At 36.7% G+C, this 20949-nt stretch overlaps 1 protein-coding gene across 3 annotated transcripts in view; it reads left to right on the top strand.

Annotated features, from left to right (window-relative positions):
* The window catches only part of WDR11 (WD repeat domain 11), a 63248-nt gene that overhangs the window by 29358 nt on the left and 12941 nt on the right, over window positions 1-20949 (top strand). For all 3 annotated transcript variants that reach the window (XR_010117440.1, XM_063625048.1, XM_055247030.2), the window contains exons 12-19: window positions 3079-3185; window positions 5544-5619; window positions 9110-9218; window positions 11161-11285; window positions 12037-12184; window positions 14426-14532; window positions 15253-15367; window positions 16066-16237. Coding sequence is in view for 2 of the 3 variants with exons in the window: in XM_063625048.1 (XP_063481118.1) it covers window positions 3079-3185; window positions 5544-5619; window positions 9110-9218; window positions 11161-11285; window positions 12037-12184; window positions 14426-14532; window positions 15253-15367; window positions 16066-16237 (959 nt within the window). In the remaining variant the exon portion in view is untranslated. The remainder of the gene's footprint in view (window positions 1-3078; window positions 3186-5543; window positions 5620-9109; window positions 9219-11160; window positions 11286-12036; window positions 12185-14425; window positions 14533-15252; window positions 15368-16065; window positions 16238-20949) is intronic.

Below are 20949 nucleotides of genomic sequence, written 5' to 3'. Positions count from 1 at the left end.
AGTATTTATTCTTTGATTTTTAGGACATGATCTGCTTATGAGTTCTGTGTATGCAGAGCTGTCCGAGGGAAGGCTAAATTGACAGAAAAGTGCTGCTTGCTTTCTGTTCCAAAATGCGTATCTGTGCTGTCCATAGCATTATTTTGCTGAACGCAAGGCTATTTTCCTTTTGTGCCCTATCAATGATAGATTGTAGAGTTACACATATAAAATATGAATTTCCACTTTTTTGTTTGTTTGTTTTTTGAGACAGTCTTACTCTGTCACCCAGGCTAGAGTGCAGTGGCGCGATCTCAGCTCACTATGATCTCCGCCTCCTGGTTGCAAGTGATTCTTATGCCTCAGCCTCTTGAGTAGCTAGGACTACAGGCACGTGCCACCATGCCCAGCTAAATTTTGTATTTTTAGTAGAGACGGGGTTTCACCATGTTGGCCAGGCTGGTGTTGAACTCACCTCAAGTGATCCACCCACCTCAGCCTCCCAAAGTGCTGGGATTACAGGTGGGAACCACTGCCCCCGGCCAGTTTCCAGTATTTTTTTTGTGATCTTTCAGTGAAAGCATAAGAAAGGTCATTTTTCTGTTTTCTGTACATTAAATAATTGTAGGTCTTGTGTATAAAAATTCTCAATGAACCCTTAGCAAACACATTATCCTGAGTACATGCATTTTCTTAATGGAGAAGGGTTAACCTCTTTTTTCTTTTTTTTTTTTTTTTTTTTGAGGTGGAGTTTTGCTCTTGTCGCCCAGGCTAGAGTGGAATGGCATCATCTTAGCTCACTGCAACCTCTGTCTCCCAGGTTCAAGCAATTCTCCTGCCTCATCCTCCCAAGTAGCTGGGATTACAGGTGTATGCTACCATGCCCAGCTAATTTTTGTGTTTTTTAGTAGAGACGAGATTTCACCATGTTGGTCAGGCTGGTCTTCAACTCCTGACCTCAGATGATTTACCTCCCTCTGCCTCCCAAAGTGCTGGGATTACAGGCGTGAGCCACCGCGCCAGGCCAGGTTAACCTTTTAAGTATCACAGCTTCTGATTGTGATGGAAATCTCTGAAAAGTTTGCATTGTCTTATTGTTTCAAGTGCATTGTTGTGTGGTGCAGCCCAGGTGACTGTTTATTGCCACCTTATGCTGTTCCTGTACGGCATCTCCCCAGATACATTTACATGGAATAATAATGTCTTTAAAAGCTTTGGGCTTTTGAGGTGCAGTGACACAGGTATCTGTTTGGACTCTTTCAGGCTGTTATTCATCTCTTCTCTTCTGTTGTAATGTCTGTAGCTTGCCATCCTGGCACTTCTAGTAGTCTCTGCTTACACTGCTGAATCTTCTCTCTCTCTCTTTCCCATCTACTCTTCTCTGGACATTTCCTTTCACCCTGCCTTGTGTGTCTGGTGTTTCCTTTTATGGTCAACACTAACCAATCGAAACTCTCCATTTAATCACTACTTATTCTAGGCATTATGTTAACTATTAATACTTTACATGTATCATTTCATTGAATCCCCACTACAATCGTATGGGGCAGGTATTGTATTTCCAGTCTACAGAGTAAGAAACTGAAAATTACAGAGTAATCTGTGAAGGAGCTAGATGGAATTCACCCTAGGCCTTTGAAGCCTCAGAGCCCGAACTCTTCACTTATACTTAACGGTGCATATGCTGCATCTCCTGCTGAAATACGCACGTAGGTTAGTAGGAATCATGTTGGCAGTAAAATTAAAATGTTGGCTGAGCCAAGATTTGTGCTAAGAATTTCACACATGCTTCTGAAAAATCAAACATGTTGTCATTTTTTTTCAAACACAGAAAGTTTTAATAGCTAATTAATCAGAGAGGTATTAATTTTAAGTAAGGTTTATTATCCTGGATTAGTCAGGTTATAGATGTCACTAAATACTTGACTTATACATGCTAAGATAATATTTATGGTTGAGTAACATTGAAATTGATTATAAGTGTTACTTGGGATACTAACTCTGAGGGATATACTACTCATCAGATAAATGTCATGAATGATCATACAAAGATACTCCATTTTTATATGAATTTTTCCTCTTCATTGCCATTTTGAAAATAATTTGTATTTTATATTCAGAGATACTGCCCAAGAGAACGCTAAAATCCTGCTTTGTGTTTCAGTTAATGCAATTTTAGTATTATAATCAAAAGCCATTAAGAAAATTTCACAGAAATACAAAAATTAGCCGGGCATGGTAGCACACACCTGTAGGCTCAGCTATTTGGGAGCCTGAGGTGGGAGGATCTCTTGATCCTGGGAGGCAGAGGTTGCAGTAAGTTGAGATTGTGTCACTGCACTCCAGCTTGGGTGACAGTGAGACTCTGTCTCAAAAAAAACAAACAAAAAAAACTTTCACGATGTATTATAAAAAGTCTGAATTTATTAGCAGTAAACTCAAAACATTTTAGATTTTCATGTCCAAATAAGGTTAACTTTTAGAAAGTTGTTTTTCTACCTTTTATTAGTGTGTTTTTAAAAAATCATAATCTAAAGCACTTGAAGGTTGTATATACTGTGCCGGGGACTCATGACAGCAGATAGCACAAAGTGTGTGTGTTTTTAAAACCATGATGTTTTAACTTGTGATACTTTATGAATATCTGTTGAGTATCTTCTCTATGCTTATAAACAGAGAAAGCCTTTGAAGCTTATAATGCAATGGAAGATACTTAGAAGTAAACAAAATAGAGAGGTACATGTAGATTTTCTTAGGTCATTAGTTTGTGTCTTTGTCTGGTAGGCTGAAACTACTGTCATATTACTCTCTCCCTGGCCAGATTTTAATAGTCATACTAATACTGATGTGAATCCTGATAACTAAACTATCTTGTCATTACATTTGTAGATAAAGTTTTGGTTAGAAATGATTTTGTATGTGTTAGGTATGCTAATACAGTCTCAAATAAAAAGTCACGTTAAGATAAAAGGTAGTACTTACTTTTTAATTAATTTGTGTAATAAAATTTAGGTCTTTGGAAAACTTATTTTTCAAATAAATGAACCTTTCAAATAAAAAAGAGAATTAGTTTAACCTTTATCTCATTTCCTATTATAGGGGTATTGAATGGACAAGCTTGACTAGTTTTCTTTCTTTTGCTACCTCAACACCAAACAATATGGGATTAGTGAGAAATGAACTTCAACTGGTTGATCTTCCAACAGGTTTGTTTTTAAAGATCCAAATAGATTTGTCATATTGAATAAACATGTTGCTATTTATAAAACATGTTTGAAAGTACTTCTTTCACCTTGGAATTTTTTCTTATATTTCGTGCTTATATATTTATTCTTTTATTCTCTAATAATTGCCCTAGAAAGGCCTCATCGTTGTTTACATGGAAATGTTGTTGACACAAATACATGGTAAAATGGAGGACCATTAGCCTGAACAGACAGATTCATTAAAAAATAGGATACCAGTTCTACTGTTAAGTCCATTGTTATATATAACCAACTTTAAAAGATCGATTTAAAAATAACTCTGTCCATGGACTTTATTAGAGTCTCTGCTGAAAATTTTGGCTTTTATAGGAAACACTTAGAAAATTTATAGGTTAAGGATTGTTTTTAAATGCTCAAATTTAAAACTTGTAATAGTCTCTGGCTGAATAAATAGAGAAACTTAATTTGGGATTTTGAAGATTCTACAGTAGGAAACGTCCCAATAAGGTAACTTTTTCAGAATTGTTAAAAGCCTAAACCCAGTGAATTTCAAAATGAGGAATTTGAAAATATAAGGAGTTTCAAATTATTTTCTGGTGTATGCAGTAGTTTCAAAGAGGTTTTTTTAAAAATAAAATTGCGATGAGTTTCTTTAAAATGGTATAGCAACATGAATCATATGTAGATGATCTTAACCAATGAGAGCATGTGTATGTATGTGTAAAATGAATTAAATCAAATAAATGATTGTAAATCAAGTAAATTGTAAATAAATGAACTACATGGTTGCTTTTTTATGTTCTCCATATGTATTTTCAAGCTCTCAAAGATCCAGTTGTTCTTACTTCTCAGGGTATGTTACTGAACTTCAAGGAATCATCCCCATCTTTAGTCCAGTGTTGCTGCTCTAGTCTCATTGGAAGTGACCTCTCCATTGACTCTCATCCCCAAGTTCCTAATTTGCCAACAGAGTGGTACTGGCCCTCTCTCTAGTGATCCCAGGGATAAAATGCTGTTGTCTAGTATCATTGATTAAAAAAAAAAAAAAAATCCCTGTTTTATTTGTTTTGGTCAGCTCAAGTTCAGGACTGTTAGATAACTTAAAATCTGCTTTGCACAGATGTATTTTTAAGGAACAAACATCTACAGTAACAGTTACAGATTTCCTTAAGTGGGATATTTGAGTTCATAGATGGTAGACTTTTATAGCCTGGGCTTCTAAGGAGGGCAGCAGACTAGTGCAGTCAGGACAGGACATGGGCTGTTTGGGGTATAATAATAGTGAGTATAGTGAGATTCCACATGACGGAATCTCAACAAAGAGTAGGAAGGTATTTAGGCCTTCAGTTGTCCTTGAATTGAGTAGGTTCTCTCTTTTGTTTAATGTAGATAAAAATCTAACACAAGATACTAAAACATACAAGGTAGAATTTATACTTTTTTTATTCACAGAAAATCATGTAGCTTCCTTTGTGGGTAACTCATTCTTTCACAGCATACATGAACACAGTAGTTATTCCCTAGTTTCCAGTTTATAAAGATGTTTTGAGAGGAACATGTTCAAAATATTTAACTAGTATTTTGCACATGGGACAAGAAAATCTTAAATACATGTTTCAAGAGTTTTTCCCCCACTAATTAGTATTTGGAAACATGGGAATGTTTGTATTAAATATTACTTTAAATAAGTAATTTTCACACCCGACAATTGCTGTACCATAAATATCTTAAAACTTAACGTTGTTTTTTTAAATTTCTAAAATTGAATTATAGAATTCAAGAAACTGTGTGACATGAAAACGCCTTTTTACAAAATAAATATCTGAATATGTGATATATTATTGATCATTAGTTTGTAACACTTTTGAGAATATTCTTTGAACTTACATCATTAGAAACAGCTTAGAAGCAACTGGGCACCGTGGCTCACACCTGTAATCCCAGTGCTTTGGGAGGCCGAGGCAGATGGATCACTAGAGGTTAGGAGATCAAGACCAGCCTGGCCAACATCGTGAAACCCCATCTCTACTAAAAGTACAAAAATGAGTTGGCGTGGTGGCGAGCGCCTATAATCCCAGCTACTTGGGATGCTAAGGCAAGAAAATCACTTGAACCTGGGAGGTGGAGGTTGCAGTGAGCCAAGATTGCACCACTGCACTCCAGCCTGGGTAACAAAGTGTGTCTCCATCTCAAAAAAAAAAAACCCCGAAAAAACAGAAACATTAGAAGCAAATGGAAGAATGAATAGGAGAACAGGGTAGGAAGGGTAGGACTGATCAAATTACATTGGCGTGGCTTCTTGTTTTTCATACATGTTTTATGCACTGTTCTCACTTTTTTAAATATTTGCAATTAAAGGTAGGAGCATTGCTTTTCGTGGTGAAAGAGGCAATGATGAATCTCCCATCGAAATGATTAAAGTATCTCATTTGAAGTAAGTGTCAACCTAAAAAAAGTCTATGGTGTTATCACAATGAAATCTCGTGGATTTTTTTAATCTTTAAGAAAATGGGAATGTGCTGGAATACATATAGAATCTTTTTAGTGATAGCAAATGGTGATATGCAGCCCAAAGAAAATATTTTGATTACAAAATTAAGTTGCTGTCACTTTTAATTCTCCACTTCTAAAAAGATGAGGTAACTTTTGCATGAATTGTTATTTACTTTCAGATAAAGTTCTTATGTACTTCTATCTAAGCATGGAGTTACTGAGTGAAATAACTCATTTTCTTTATGTATAATTTAAACTCATTTTGCTTCCAGAAATTGAGTTTTTTTGTTTTAGGGGAAAATAACATGTAAAGCAGTATTATTAAAAATAGAAACTGAATGAAAATCCATCAAAATTACAAAGAGTAAGCTTTCTAAAGTAGTTTTCAAACTTGTTTTGGCTTTTCTAAGATCTTTGCATTTCCATATAAATTTTAGAATCAGACTATCAGTTTTACCAAAAAATCTTTCTGAGATTTTGATTGGGATTGCATTGAACCCATCGATCAGTGAGGGGAAGAACTGGTATCTTAACAAGTTTTGTAATCCATGAATGTGGTATATCTCTCCACTTATTTAGGTCTTTTAAAATTTCAGCAATATTTTGTAGTTTTCAGTGTTTAAGTCTTACATATTATTTGTTAATTATATTTTGTGTTTTCTTTGATGCTTTTATAAATGACATTTTTAAATTTCAATTATTTATTATTTGTATATTAAAATACAGTTAATTTTCTGATATTGACCTTGTGCCTTGTGACCATGCTAAGCTTAGTTACTACTTCTAGTATAGGTGCTTTTGTTAATTCTTTAGGGTTTTCTATAGAGACAGTCTCGTTTGCCAGTAAAGACACCTTTACATCTTTTCGATCTATAGGCCTTCTTTTTGCTTGCACTAATTAGGACCTCCTGTATAGTGTTGATTAGAACTTAGATGTCAGCTACGAGCTGACATCTTTGCTCTGATCCTGGACCTTACGGAGAAAGCATTCAGTCTTTCAACATTAAGTATGATACTAGCTGTAGATTTTTTATATATTCCCTTCATCAAGTTGAAAAAGTTTTATTCCTAGTTTGCTGAGCCTTTGTATCATGAGTAGGTGTTGAATTTTTTTTTTTTTTTTTTTTTTTTTTTTTTTTAATTTTTTGAGACGGAGTCTCGCTCTGTCGCCCAGGCTGGAGTGCAGTGGCGCAATCTCGGCTCACTGCAAGCTCCGCCTCCCGGGTTCACGCCATTCTCCTGCCTCAGCCTCTCCGAGTAGCTGGGGCTACAGGTGCCCACCACCACGCCCGGCTAATTTTTTGTATTTTTTTTTTTTTTGGAGACGGAGTCTCGCTCTATCACTCAGGCTGGAGTGCAGTGGCGCAATCTCGGCTCACTGCAAGCTCCTCCTCCCAGGTTCACGCCATTCTCCTGCCTTAGCCTCTCCCAGTAACTGGGACTACAGGCGCCCGCTACCACGCCCGGCTAATTTTTTGTATTTTTTTTAGTAGAGACGGGGTTTCACGGTGGTCTCGATCTCCTGACCTCGTGATCCGCCTGCCTCGGCCTCCCAACGTGCTGGGATTACAAGCGTGAGCCACCGCGCCCGGCAATTTTTTGTATTTTTAGTAGAGACGAGGTTTCACAGTGGTCTCGATCTCCTGACCTTGTGATCCGCCCGCCTCAGCCTCCCAAAGTGCTGGGATTACAAGCGTGAGCCACCGCGCCCGGCCAGGTGTTGAATTTATCAAATGCTTTTTCTGTATTCATTGATATCATCGCATGGTGTGTGTGTGTTATTTTGTTTTTCTTTTTGTTTTGAAGTTCGCTAATACGGTGAATTACATCGATTGATTTTCAGATGTTAAGCCAACATGACATTCCCGGAATAAACTCTAGTTGGTCATGATGTGTTACTGTTTTGACATATTGCTGGATTTGATTTATTGATATATTATTAAGAGTTTTATGATATATTATTAAGAGTTTTTATATCTTGTTCATGAAGGATATTGGTCTCGTTTTTATGTAATATGCTTTGTTTTGGTATCAGGGTAATACTGACCTTGCAGAATGTGTTGTAAAGTATTCTCTCTCCTTTTTTTTGAATGAGTTTGTGTAGAATTGATATTATTTCTTACTAAATAGGAAAAATTCATTAGGAAACCCATCTGAACCTAAAATTTTCTTTGTGGAAAAGTTTTTAAATACAAATTCAGTTTTTTTCATAAATATAGGACTATTTAGATTCTCTTTTTTTGAGCTTTGGTAATTGGTGTCTTTCAAGTAATCTGTCCATTTTGTTGAAGTTGCTGAGTTTACTAATTTATTGAAATAAGCTTGTTCATCATGGCTCTGTGATCAGTGATTATCTCTCCCACTCCTAATATCAGTAAATTATATCAACCAATTTTATTTATTGATCTTTTCCAAGAAACTACTTTTGGTTCATTTGATTCTTCTCTATGATTTTTCCATTTTCAATTTCATTGACTGTCATGCTTATCTTTTGTTCTTCTGCTTACTTTTTAAATATGCTCTTCTTTTTTTACATAGTTTTCTAACATAGAAACTTAGATAATTGAATTAAGTTGATTCTCTAAAATGTAATGTAAACAGTTAATGCTATATGAGCACCACTTCCTGTATCCTACAATTTTTGTTATGGTTATATGTTTTCATTTTAATTCACATTATAATCTTTAAAAATTTCCATAGGGTGTTATTCAGAGGTATATTTTTTAACTTCAAACTATTTGGGTGTTTTGCCAGGTATCCTTCTGTAAATTTCTACTTTCTATTGGGGTCACACATGGTCCTGAGTGGAAGAATCTCTGTCCTTTGATACAGGGAGTACAGGGATCTTCCTACTCTGTCACATTTCCTCTGTGTCAGCCATCATTTGCTGATAATATTTTACTTCCTCATAATGCTTATTGAGTAGTCAGTGCTCAAATTATGTTTGTTGAATTACACTCGTTGATGTCATTCAGTACTTCTTTCAGGCTTAATAGAAAGTGAATAAAGTGGCATTTGTTGAATACCAACTGTAGTAAGATGATAGAAACTTTACATACCTTTTCATTGACTGTTTACCATAATCTGTATATCAATTAATTGAGGTACATGATGAGATTCTCCTGTTATATGTGAGAAATTGAGCCTCAGGAGGGTTAACATAAGTTGTGGCATCAGGATTTGAATCTATGCCACTCTTTCTTCCGAGTTGGACTCCTTGCCTAATTGTGTGAGACTGTATGTTCTCTCACAGGTCATCTTAGAGCTTTACCTTCTTATGACTGTTAATCGTGGTGCTAAATGGTAGTTTAAATTATCTGTATTTAGAATGCATCAGCTGAGTTTTTCAATTTACTGAACTTTTTATTTGGTCTAATTCACGGTGAAATTTTTGCAAAAAGGGGCTAATTTAGTAATTTTGTTTATTTTAGGCAGTATTTGGCAGTCGTATTCAGAGATAAACCCCTGGAGCTATGGGATGTTAGGACTTGTACCCTTCTTAGAGAAATGTCCAAAAACTTCCCTACAATAACTGCTTTGGTAAGTTACAGTTTAAGAATTAAATAGCTTATTTAGGTATATATGTTTGTAGTGAATGTTTTGCTTAAGCTTGAATCAAAATCATTACTGCCAACGTCATATTTTCTTGTTAAAAATGTGTGTTCAGAGAAGATGATCTAAATAAATGGAGATAATTCTTATTTTCTTGGATGAATCAACCTAATATCATATTAGTGCAATTCCAATTCAAGTTTCATTTGGATATTTTGAGGAATATGGTAAGCATATTCTAAAATGTTTATGAAAGAATAAAGGTCCTAAATAGCTAAGTCATCCTTGAATAAAGAGGAGTAAATGTGGGAGGTGTGGGTGGGGTTGGCCCTTCCTACCTGATATTAGTACATCTTACAAAACCATGGAAATAAAATCAGTATTGTATTGGCACAAGAATAGAAAGCGAGTGAACATAATAAAGAGCTCAGAAACAGACCCATGAATATTTGGGGACTTAATATACAGTAAAGTAGCACAAATCAAAGAGGATGGACGGACTGTGTAGCAGACGGTGTTGGGAAAACTGTCTCACTTTATGGAGAAAAATACTTGATCTCCACTTAATACCGTGTGCAGAAGTGAGTGTCACAGCACTAAAGACCTAAATGTAAAAATGTAAAGCTATAAAATTGAATATAACAAAATACAAAATACTGCTGTGACCTAGAGGCAGGAGGAGACATTGGAAACTGAAACCAAAAGGCAAAAAAAAAAAAAAAAGAAACAATGCATTTAATTAATCAAGATTCATGCTTTTTGTTTGATGAAGATGTCAAAGTTAAATACAGAAGATTTTGGGAAAACAAATTTTCCAGTGTCTAAATTTAACTAGAAACTCCTGCAAGTCAACAATGAAAAAAAGCGGGAACCCTAGTGAGAAAATGAACAAAGTCTGTGAAGAGCTAATGAGAGGCAGAGAAACCTAGAAGGCCAACAAGCCATATAAAGGAACGTTCAGACTCATCAGTTTTCAGAGATGTTCAAACCATGATATGGATCTACCTTTTAGACTAACAGAAACTGGAAAGCCATATAGTGTTAAGTACGGGTGGAACATAGGATATGGGAATCCTTGTGCATTGCTGGTAGGGATGTAGACCAATGCAGCCATTCTGTAAAGCACACTGGCAGCACTTGGGCAAACACAGACATCTTCTGTGTCTGCTGAGCTCTTGGTCGTAAATGAACTTTTGCAAGGATATTGACTGGTGTGTTTTGTCATGATGTGAGTTTGGAGACCATCTGCGTGTTTTTACTGAGAGAGGAGACAGATTAACAATTGGCTGATGCACCCCTGGAGTGTTACGTAGCACGCAGAAACAGGAGGAAGAGGACTTAAATACAGTGGAAAGAGTAAGAAACAGGATGAAGTATATATATATACACACACACACACACACACACACACACACACATATAAACACAATACTATTTATGTAAATTAGAAATACATGTGAAATAACTACATGTTAAGAACTTATACATTTGCGAGGATATTGGACTAAAAGGCTTTCCAATAGGTGGAATATAAAAGAATATATAAATAAAACAAGTGATTTTGGAGGAATCTATGGATGATAAAGGACCCTGGTTGGAGAACTGTGATTGTCTTATCCTGTGCATGTAAGAGATGGGGGAGGAGACGAGGAATAGGCAATACTATCGTTGAATTCATTATTTTCATTTTGTAAATATTTTATAAAAACATCAAATGGTCAGACCTTTTGGAAGTTTGCCACAAAAGCTCCAATTAAAATGCATTCATTCAGCCTTTCTCTAAGTAGGTAAAATCTAAAAAACAAATGTGGATTCATGTGTAGTAATAATAAATGATACTGGGCAGTGGTGTGTGTGCCCAGCTCTTCTGGATGATTCTTTGACAGAAGGAAACCTAGCACTTCTAGGTTTGTCTGCTTTTGCTTTACAGGAGTGGTCACCATCTCACAACTTGAAGAGCCTGAGAAAGAAGCAACTTGCTACTCGAGAGGCCATGGCCCGCCAGACCGTAGTCTCAGACACAGAGCTGAGTATTGTTGAATCATCTGTGATCAGGTACAGTACAGTGTTTCTTGACACTTGTCATTTGTGTCATTAGCATCATGTCTGGGAAGTTGACAAGTGTCATCGGAAGGTGTCTGTGGTAGCAAGTTGGACTCTGCTTTTGAACATACTTAGTTTCATCTTTCAGGACATACCCAGATTACTAAAAAGTTAATTTTATCATTTTTATAATTGTACTATGCTGTTTATTGTAACTAATAACATATGCAGTAATATTCACCCGTCAGCATCTATTAGTAAATGTGATCATTCCGAGTGCCCTTCTACTCCGTACACTTCAGCTTCTGAAATTCAAATGAACATAGCATAGACATACAGATAGATCATATTATCATTTATGCATACCAAAGAAAATGTGTTGGGAATCCTAAATTTGTGTATCATCCCCATACATACCAATCTTACAGATAAAAAGCTTCAGAGATAATGTTGGGTCACTGTACAGCCTCCCTTCTGTTGAGCACAGTTCTACAGCAAAAACTTCTATGAATTTTATTTTTCTTGTATTAAGTTTAGATCACTATTTCTCTCTGTGCAGGGTAAACTTCCTCAGATGTTATGGCTGTTCAGGAGTGATTCATGTTTACCCATAATTAGCTGGGCAAATATTAGTTTCAGACTTTAAAAAAAATAGTTTTGGACCTCCTCTTAATGCATCTGTACTTTGGGCAAGTTAATTAATTATGGGTATGACTCTAGGGAAAAAAAAAACATCTTTATCTTATGTTTCACTATCCCAAAGCTTGCTGCAGGAGGCAGAAAGTAAATCTGAACTTAGTCAGAACATCTCTGCCCGGGAACATTTTGTATTTACCGATAGTGATGGCCAAGTTTATCATCTCACTGTTGAAGGAAACTCAGTAAAAGATAGTGCTCGGATTCCACCAGATGTGAGTACAACCTTGATTAAATCTTTATCAAGAAGATTTTGTTTTGTTGGTTCCATATCCAGTGAAGGCATAGTTAAGTTGGAAACTTCAGAAAAGCCTAACGTAAATAAACTTTATTTAAGGAGATATTATCAATTAAACTTGTTCCATACTGCTAGAGAATAACGCTGTAACTATTTTGATTAAATGTTTACTATGTGCTGCTCATTTTTATCCCCGTAATAATCCATGAGGAGTTATCTCCATTTTACCTATAACAAAACTGTGGGAGAATAAGTAACTTTCCCAAAGTTACCCAGCTTACTTATATGGCAGAGCAGTGTTTTAAACTCAGGCCTGTCTGACTTCAGTATCTGTCTTCTTTCCATTTCAGGCATTACCCTGAAGGATTTGACTTACAATCTAGTATTATTTTTGGATAATAGTAATCAGGTTGTAAGTGTAATAGTATTATTAACATTTACTAACTTACATATATCCTTATGGCCTTGTGGAATCTGTAACTAAAGTTTTGCCATTAATCATTTGTGTCAGCATGCATCTCATAGATAGTTTTTAATAGATGGATCATGAAAATGTTTATGTTAACTAATGCAGGCTATTATAATGGTTAAATGAAGGCATGAGGGGATTTTTTTAAATAGGCATATTTATTTTAAATTGCCATCTAAAAATGGAATGCTCTAGTAGAATGCCAACCCCCATAATTTTATAGGTGGCTTTGGGGTCTCATAAAGTTACAATCTAGATGTTGGCTGTGGCTACACTCTTTTGAAGTGTAATGGGACAGAAGGATCTGTTTCCAAGATGGCTGACTCACAGGCCATCTTGACATTAATGCTGCTGTTGACGAGGGACCTTAGTTCTTCTTCATGTTGATCTTTCCATAAGGCTGCTTGAGTGTTCTCACGACATGACAGCCAGCCTCCCCTCGAGTAAGTGATCTGAGAAAGCAAGAAGGAAGTTGCAGAGTCTATTATGACCTAGTTTCAGAAGTCTCTTCAAAGGCAACTTCTTAATTAAACATTCCATTATATGGTTAGGAAAGTAGGTATCTTAAAGTGTTGCTTCATATACAGAATTTCATTTCTTTAAGTTTTTTTATTAATGGACTTTATTATAATATTGATTTTTAAATCTAGTTTTTGTTTTGTTTCTTGAGTGTTACCAGAGTTTATGCAATATTCAGTGTGTATGCTAGTGTACTAATGGTCAATTATTCAAACCACTAGAGTTTTCTTACTTTTTACCATGGATACCGTTTGAATTTTTATATTGTACAATAAATGCAAAAATAAGATTTCTTTTAATAAATAGAGAAGTAATTGAGCAGTAATATTATTTAATAGCTAACATGTATTGACTATTTACTGCATGGCAGGCATTGCTTTAAGGCCTTTGCCTTTATAAATTTATTAATACTAGCAACAACTCAAGTTTCATGAACTTACCCTACTTTATTGACAATAAATCCAAGACAGAAAGGTTAAGTAAACATGCCTCAAATCACATACCAGTTTCAAGCTGGGATTCAAGCCCAGGCAGTGTGACTGCAGAGCCCAGGCTGCTGAGCCCTCCATGATACCGCCTCTGAGCATCTGTTAGAACTGCAAGTTCCTTTCTTCCTCCAAGTTAGGTTGATTACAGCAGCATTTCATTCTTATATTGTGCTTCTATATGTAACTTCTGTGCAAAGCTTTCTGTGAATTTAAACTGCATATGCCTTTAGTAAACAGCATCTCTTCACCTTCATGATTCCACAATGTTCCAAAAGGTGTCAGTGAAGATCTGGATCCTTTTTTCAATAGAAAAATCACCACGTAATTAATTATAAAAGAGCTTTAAGTTTCCCTTGGAATGGATTTAGTTATCCTTTTGCAGTGAGAGATAAGTTTGAGTTGGCTCTCTGGAAAACCTTCCCTTTACTTCTCTGTTTTTCTTACTTTAATTTCCTTTTTTTTTTTTTTTTGAGGTATTTGTTCCTCAAAAGACATCCCCTCTTTAAATCTAGTTCCAGTAACTACTTAATGTCTATCAAGTTGAAATCTCCTATTTCTTCATAGTTGAAATTGATAGGCAGTGTAGCTCTTTGTTAGTGTCTGAAGTCTGTTTTAGGATTTGATGACTAAAAGCATACTAAAGCACAGCCCTTTAAATTAAGTTTTATTAAAATATTTCTTTATTATGATGTCATATACAGCATAGTGAAATTTATATGTGTTTGTTGCTGTTGTTTTCTAGGGAAGTATGGGTAGTATTACCTGCATCGCTTGGAAAGGTGATACATTAGTGCTTGGAGATGTGGATGGAAATTTAAACTTCTGGGACTTGAAAGGCAGAGTATCCAGGTATAAGCCAAGAATGAAATCTTGTTATTTCATTAAAAAAAAAAAAAAAAAAAAAGACACTTTTTTTTTTTTTTTTTTTTTGAGATGGAGTCTTGCTCTGTCGCCCAGGCTGGAGTGCAGTGGTGCGATCTCGGCTCACTGCAAGCTCCAACTCCTGGGTTCACGCCATTCTCCTGCCTCAGCCACCGGAGTAGCTGGGACTACGGACGCCCACCACCACGCCCGGCTAATTTTTTTGTATGTTTTTAGTAGAGACGGGGTTTCACCATGTTAGCCAGGATGGTCTCGATCTCCTGACCTCGTGATCCACCTGCCTCAGCCTCCCAAAGTGCTGGGATTACAGGCGTGAGCCAGCGCGCCCGGCCAAAAAATGACATCTTGATATGGTTCCATTAGAGGCTTGTGACTTGGCAACCAGGATCAGTAAAATCATGGAGGTGTAGCTTGGACCCTTGCGTCCCTTCACCTAAACTTGGGAGGATGGGCCTCGAGCCAAGCATTCTTAGGAGATAGTTATCTGCAAGTGGCCCCTGCAGAAGTCTTAGCTGACCTTAAAGGGCAGGCCCTTTCTGTCAGATGTGGCCCCCAGTCCCAGCAAGTAAAGGGTTCTCCCATCATCAGACCTGTTAGAAATGGAAATAGTGAGAGACCTTAGACATAGCTTCTGGTGACCAGATCTCACGATACATTGTATTGATGTTTTTGTTTCTTTGTCTTCAGAGGAATACCTACACACCGAAGTTGGGTGAGGAAGATTCGTTTTGCTCCTGGTAAAGGAAATCAAAAATTAATAGCAATGTACAATGATGGAGCTGAAGTGTGGGATACTAAAGAGGTAGGCCCTCTCCATGAGGATAAAACGTAAATAAATTGTTAGCCATAGGAACTGTGCTTTGTTAAAAAACTTCTTTCTGATTTAGAAATGAAAACTACTTAATGAGTTTGTCAAGTTTCCCATAACAAATTATTTTCTTTACGATATTTGTGTTCTAAAGGTAACAACTCAAGATTTATTTATTTATTTATTTTATTTTTATTTTTTATTTTGATATGGAGTTTCGCTCTTGTCGCCCAGGCTGGAGTGCAATGGCGCGATCTCGACTTACTGCAACGTCCACCTCCTGGGTTCAAGTGACTCTCCTGCCTCAGCCTCCCTAGTAGCTGGGATTATAGGCACGTGCCACCACGCCCGGCTAATGTTTTGTATTTTTAGTAGAGACGGGGTTTCGCCATGTTGGGCAGGCTGGTCTCTAACTCCAGACCTGAGGTGATCTGCCCGCCTCGGCCTCCTAAAGTCCTGGGATTATAGGCGTGAGCCACCGCGCCCAGCCGATTTATTTATTTTTCAGTGTTATCACTGTCTTTGAGACCTTTAAAATGCTGCCTATTTGTGGAAGATAGATTGCCAGAGGCTGTTCAGTTCTAAACTTGAACTGGGCCTTTGCCACAGACTGTCTTCCTTGACCATTTAATCTAGAATAATAAAGATCTTCGTTTTCTGTCTGGAAGTGATGCCCAAATTCACTCTTGAAGGTTCAGATGGTGAGCAGTTTAAGAAGTGGCAGAAATGTGACCTTTCGTATATTGGATGTGGACTGGTGTACATCAGATAAAGTGATCTTGGCCTCAGATGATGGGTGCATCAGAGTCCTAGAGATGTCTATGAAGTCTGCGTGCTTTAGAATGGATGAACAAGAGTTAACCGGTATGGAATCCTAATGATAGCGGGCTTTGAAACCTGTCTTTACTTTGCCACAAGCTCCTGTATTTTGGGGAGAGAGCTGCTGCTTCTGTTTCATTTCAGTCTTATTTTCTTAGAATCTGAGTTTAAGAAAATATATTAACTTGAAGCTTGAGTGTTTTTACTGCTGAGATGCTGCAATCTTTGTAACTATAGATGTCAATCATTCTCAACTCAGATTTTTTAAGTGCCCCTTTTTTGACTCTTTTCTTTGGTTAACAAGATAAAAGATGTTTACATTTATAAAAATGGCTTACTCAGAATTTAGGCGAACTCATCAGAGGACATAAATCTAGTGATAAGGCTGCTGGCTTTTTAATACTGGCCTTATATCTTTTGCAATCATATATCATTGAAAAGTCACTTTGGAAACTGTTCTCAGTATTATGAATTTTGATGCCAATCTGTGACTAGTAAAATGACCAGTCAAGCAAATTAGGAGATTGCAGTATCTTGCTCTGTTTTGTATGGTTGTTTTGACATTGCTTTTTACCAGAATAAAAAACATTTTAGTAGAATATACCCCATATGTGACTTCTAAAAAAAAAAAAGAATAGGACAATTGTGAATGCATCCATTTATCAGTTTAAAAGGCAGCTTTTGGCTGATGAAATACAGTGTTCATCCTTGGAAAATACTTGATCCTACTTGGAGCAGAGGAGGGAACTTCTTGCCTGAGTATTCTCCCAGCAAAACTTTGGTGCACACTCCAGGCTGATATGTAGAAAATTTGATGAGACTTTTCTGAACCTTTGTAGAGTCAATATTTGGCACTTCAGACACAGTAAGGTTTTAAAAACCTGGTTTTTGGTGTTCATGCTTGAGGCACTACCGAGTTGCTGCTAATGTTAGTGGGGCTGCCTTTAGCTTACGTTAGGGGTGTTTTGGTTTTTGTCACTGCCCACCCCTGCCCACTGCATTTGGGCACCACTACTTCTTACTGTGTAACTGACTGCCATCAGGTGAAGCCAGAACTCAAGACCTACATTCCCATATCTGTCCTTGAGTTGTCTGCCAGCTCTGGGGAAGCATCAGGATGGCCTCCTAGGACAGGGCAAGCATTGGTATTCATTTTAAACCTAAAGGTATTGAGGAAATTGAAGGAACTTCAAGGGTGGTTTTTGAAAAAATTAGTTACTAATTCTAGATAAAGAAGTGTGGAACTGCCATCTAAATGTTCGAAGAGCGTTTCCTTCACTTTTAATATAAAATTTGAATCTAAAACGCTCCAAAGTCAAGGTGTGGCTTGTTCTTAAATTAAACTGACTACAGAAATGGAGTCCATCATATTAACCCATGTTCAATACCATACTTGAACATCTGGCCTGTGGCCAGATTTTAGATCACATGTTTCTTTTAAAATTTTTCTGATTTTTTTTAAAAATTCTTTTCAATCTCTAATGTTACAGCCTCAGCCAGAAAGAGAAAAAATATCTAAATAGCAATCGGGAAAGGTCAATGCAATTGTGTATTCATTCCACAAATTGAACTTCAAACTCAGAACAACCCTTAATAAATGTTAAAGAATGAAAACTGTGGTAGTGTAAATGTGGAGTGAGGACAAAGACATCTGTGTGTTCACCTCCAGATTCATGGCCGATTTGGTCTTGGGGAAAAAAAGTCTGATGTAATATATTTCTGTTCTGAGGAATTAGAAGTATATTTGGGGCTTACTGACATGGGATAAAAATAAAATAGGTCCTAACATTGGTATTTCCTATGTTTTCTTCAATTCTCCCCGATAACAAGTAGAGAACATAAAATATTGATTCACATCTGTACATTTTTAAATTTTTATTTTATTTATTTATTTTTTTGAGATGGAGTTTCGCTCTGTCGCCCAGGCTGGAGTGCAGTTGCGCGATCTCAGCTCACTGCAAGCTCCGCCTCCCGGGTTCACGCCATTCTCCTGCCTCAGCCTCCCGAGTAGCTGGGATTACAGGCACCTGCCACCGTGCCCGGCTGATTTTTTGTATTTTTAGTAGAGACGGGGTTTCACCGTGTTAGCCAGGATGGTCTGGATCTCCTGACCTCGTGATCCACCCGCCTCGGCCTCCCAAAGTGCTGGGATTACAAGCGTGAGCCACCGCGCCCAACCTTGTACATTTTTTTAGAACAGCTTGGATAGGCCACTTCTTCCTCCAATAAAGAGGGGCAGTCAGACAAATTAGAAGATTAGAATTCCTTTTTTCGAGTTGGAGAACCTTTCTTATCGGCTGCCTAATTTGTCAAGGACACAAAGTGCCATCAAAATAAATCTTAATAGTCTTTCTAGCAGCATCTAAAAGGAATGTAAGAATATGAGACTTGTTTAATAGCATTCTAGTATCCTGCAGTTTCCACACCCTTTAAATAGTATTGACTTGGTATCAGGGACTGTTCAACCTAATTTCCTCCCCATTGTTAAAGGCCACTGCTAAGCACATTTTTCCTAAGTAAGCATATATAGAAAGAAGCTTTCTGAAATCATTTATGCACAAAGCTTTCCTCTTCATCTGCCACAGCTTTCCACAGTCATTTTCAGTAACTCTTGGGGCATTCAGAAATGTCTCACAATGACTTGCAGATGTGGGGAGGTCCAGGGATGCTAAACAACCTGGAACGATCTGGCGCAAATGAAGAATTCTCCTGCCCTAAATGCCAGTAGTGTTCCTTAGCTCTTTTTCCCCGCTCATTGAATCACACTGAACAAAATCACAAAATAGGATACTTTCCTTCCCAGACTTCCAGCTCACCTTAATGTTGCCACTTCCAAGTGGTGGAGGAGTACCTTTTTTCTACTGCTTTTCTTCTTGGCTCTTTGGTTACTGATTTTCTGCATTCCTGTCATGTAGGTAGCTAAATACCTGGGTGTTACGCTTCACACCTCACATAACTTTAGCCCAGATGGAGCAGAATCTATGACAAACAGCAATGATGCTAACTGCTTTTGCATTCTAATTGTGTAATTTTCAGAGGTGAATGAGCTCTTGCAGGTGAGTTTCTCCATCTGTGAGATGATCACCTATTACTTTTTCATGGCTGATCTTTACCCTTCAGAAGAAAGATTTCAATTCATTTGAGGGAGGGAAGTAGTAAGGGTCACTTTCAGTTTGTTCATGCTCATTGGGATGCTGTCAACAATATTTTGCTTTTGGAAAAATAACATATATTTGTTTTTAAAAGTAAGATATTTCCCTCCTTTTATTCAGACTTGGTAAATGTTGTCTTGCTTGTATGACGTAAACACTTGATGCTGCCTTCTACGTGGATTCTCTTGTATCTTTTCATTTGTTCATTAAAAAATTACCATGCAGCATGAGAACTTTCCCTGAACGATTCCAAGATTATTATGTACAGTTAATTTTTTTCCCTGACATTTACCATTTCCAAACATACTGTGATGTAATACCAACAACTATCTACATGAATCTACCTAAAACATATACATATACTATCTAAAATATGAACGGGGCTGACTTGAGAATTATGTAGATTGTCGTCTATGAGGGATGAATACAAAGAAAGTTAAGTAAGCTAGCCACCTGCATCCCTTTCAGTGCTAAGTGTTCAGTGCTTCTGTAGGTAGTCAGATAAGCCTCATTTTTCCAAGAAAAGATGACTAAGTGGAAATTAAAAAAAAAAATTCAAAACAAAAGAAAAGCTTTAGTAAGAATAAAAGAAAGTGTTCAGTAAGCAAAGCCAAATACAAATGATTACCCGGGGGAAAGTAATTTAGAAGTCACAGACTGTCTACAGAGGGGAAAAACATAAGCAAATGGCGTTTCAACATATGAAATGATACTCAACTTTATTTATAATAAGAAAAATATTTGACCTCCTACTGGTAAGGATAAAAGAAGAAAAAGAATTTTAAAAAGTAAATTTTTAAAAAAGAGTAAAATACAAATTAAAATTGTTTCTTACCTGTCAGATTCAAAAGCTTGAAAATATACTCTGTTGGCAAGGCTATGAGGAAACAAGCACTGTCATCCATTGCTCACAGTAAGATCGCTATAGGAAGGAATTTGGCAATATCTAACAGAGCTACATGCACATTTACCTTTTTACCCAGCAATCTCAGTGCTAAGAATTTATCTTAAGATGTACATTTGCACTGTGACCAAAATGCACACAAAGTTATTCATAGCAAAATTTTGAAAAAAGCCAAACTGCTTAGCCATAGGAGATTGGTTGAATAAATTTGGGGACGTCTGCAGAATGGAATAATCTATGCAGCTGTAAAATAGTGAGGAATAGCTCTATGACCTGATGTAGAGTGATATCCAGGATATGTGTAAGTGAAAAATGCAAGTGTAAAAGAGCATGTATGGCCTGCTTGTGTACAAAGGCAGATTTTATACATAGGTTCATGCACACATGTTTGCTTACTAAAACACACACCGCACATACACAGAATAATCCAGAAACCAAGGAGAATAGTTAGAAGATGTAGATGGAAAAATGGAGAGTATGGGGATAGCAGTGAAACTTCTTTATCTTTGTTATACAGTTTCAAGTTTTGAACCATTTTTATATTTTATATATTCAAAATATACAGTGAAAACAAGAGTGAAAGAAAAAGCAAACCCTAAAATTGAATGCAAGACACAGTTGAACCAAACTGTATAACAACAGTATTGGTAACATAACCACACACACACACAAAAACAGTTCAAACAACTAAAACACAGAAC

The sequence above is a fragment of the Symphalangus syndactylus genome, chromosome 2 (genome assembly GCF_028878055.3).
Source record: "Symphalangus syndactylus isolate Jambi chromosome 2, NHGRI_mSymSyn1-v2.1_pri, whole genome shotgun sequence".
In the NCBI taxonomy this organism is placed as follows: Eukaryota; Metazoa; Chordata; class Mammalia; order Primates; family Hylobatidae; genus Symphalangus; species Symphalangus syndactylus.
Note: the sequence above shows the minus strand (reverse complement) of the source record. Positions and strands in the feature narration are given on the sequence as shown.